The following is a 1492-nucleotide window of genomic DNA, read 5'->3' on the forward strand; positions in this document are numbered from 1 at the left end:
ATTAGACAAACAAAATGATTCCTCCGGTTGGTGCTAAGTTGCTGCTTCAATGTAATGCATGATTTTCGTGCACAAGAAAACTGATGCTCAAGCAACCGCAAATACATAACGGAGTCAACTATTCCAGAATATAAACAACCATAATAATTTCGAGGAAACCTGGCGAGGTGATATAACATGGCCATTGCAGGACAGCGGTGGCAATCATCCAGGCCGGTAACAAACTGTGTGAAGCAAATTAAGTATGTTGGCGCGCACAATAATAGATATGCATCGCGATAAAAACTCATCCAATTTCACATGTCGATGTAGGTAGTAACTGCAAGAATCTCTCGGTTGATCCATGGACAGCGCACATGAAGGCGGCGTGAAATTAAGAAGCTACTTACAACGTATGACTTCATAAACCATAAGGCCGTTATGATCTCAGAACCATGGTCGAGCCACGCGCGCCAGATAATACAGAGGCGTACGCACAGCTTAGGAGGGCAAAGGTATCGTCATGACATATTCATATCGATGGACATAGCTATATACTTGCGGCAGCCTCATGCCGCGGCGAGCGTGCCTCCGGCGTTGGGCTGGTCGACGGAGCTGGCGGTCGCCGGCGCCACCGTGTCCGCCATGACCACCACGGCCGGCGCCGCGAGCGCGCACTTGTCCTTCCACTCCTCGTGCGCTATGTGCTGCTGCCTGCACTCCAGGCTGCAGAACGCCGCGTCCCCTCTGCACGCAAAAAGAACAAATCAACACTTCCGTATGTATTATGTCATCAGATCCTAAATTCTTGTCGTGGTAACGGAGGGAGTACGAGGGAAGAAAAAAACAATGGTACTGTATTTTTCTAGGGAAGTCAGCAACGTACCTGTACATGAAGGTGTCGCGGCCGGGGCCGAGGCGGCGGTTGCAGAGGCCGCAGGCGTGGAGGAACGCGGCGGTCTCGACGGCGGCGGAGAAGTCCGCCGAGTTCCGCCGGTGCGGCCGCGCCCTGTACCCGCGGCCGATCCACCCGTGGGCTATCTCCTCCTCCTTCTCCTCGTGCACCTGCAGCCGATCCGTCGTCTCCTCGGCGGCCATGGCCTCCTCCTGCTCCTCGGCCACGCCCGCCAGCACGTCCGGCGGGGCGAACTCCGTCATGCTCGTCGTCCGCCGCATCGGCCCCGCGCTCTTCGTCCCCATCATCATATCGATCTTAAAATTTCTCTCTGTATACTCTGTATTTACGGCTATGTGCTGCTTTCTCTGTATACTCTGAATTTACGGCTATCTGCTGGCTACTTACAGTGGCCGGATAGAGGGGGAACTAGCTTCGCAAGCTAGCAAGCAGGAGTTGCCCCTGGGTGTATGAGGGTAGAGCTGGGATGAGATGAGGGAGAGGAGGAGGTCGCCATGGCCATGGTTGTGGAGAAGCTGGAAGGGGATCTGGTTGGTGGGAGGAGGGAGGGGAGAGGAGTGGAGGGAGATAAATGGAGGGGGAGGGATCAGAGCGGTT

At 54.8% G+C, this 1492-nt stretch overlaps 1 protein-coding gene across 1 annotated transcript; it reads right to left on the reverse strand.

Moving 5' to 3' along the window:
• Window positions 1-229: 229 nt before the first annotated feature.
• On the reverse strand, window positions 230-1492 carry LOC100844787. The gene is made up of 2 exons (XM_003572132.4): window positions 866-1492; window positions 230-726 (listed from the first exon to the last, which is right to left on the reverse strand). The coding sequence occupies exons 1-2, from the start codon at window positions 1183-1185 to the stop codon at window positions 549-551; spliced, it is 498 nt and encodes a 165-aa protein (XP_003572180.2). The 5' UTR covers window positions 1186-1492; the 3' UTR covers window positions 230-548.

Source organism: Brachypodium distachyon, chromosome 3 (genome assembly GCF_000005505.3).
Source record: "Brachypodium distachyon strain Bd21 chromosome 3, Brachypodium_distachyon_v3.0, whole genome shotgun sequence".
In the NCBI taxonomy this organism is placed as follows: Eukaryota; Viridiplantae; Streptophyta; class Magnoliopsida; order Poales; family Poaceae; genus Brachypodium; species Brachypodium distachyon.

Coding starts and splice junctions, on each gene's coding strand:
- LOC100844787 (XM_003572132.4), bottom strand. CDS start 1,185: ATGATGATGGGGACGAAGAGCGCGGGGCCGATGCGGCGGACGACGAGC. Junction 727..865: donor CGCGACACCTTCATGTACAG/GTACGTTGCTGA, acceptor TTTTGCGTGCAG/AGGGGACGCGGCGTTCTGCA.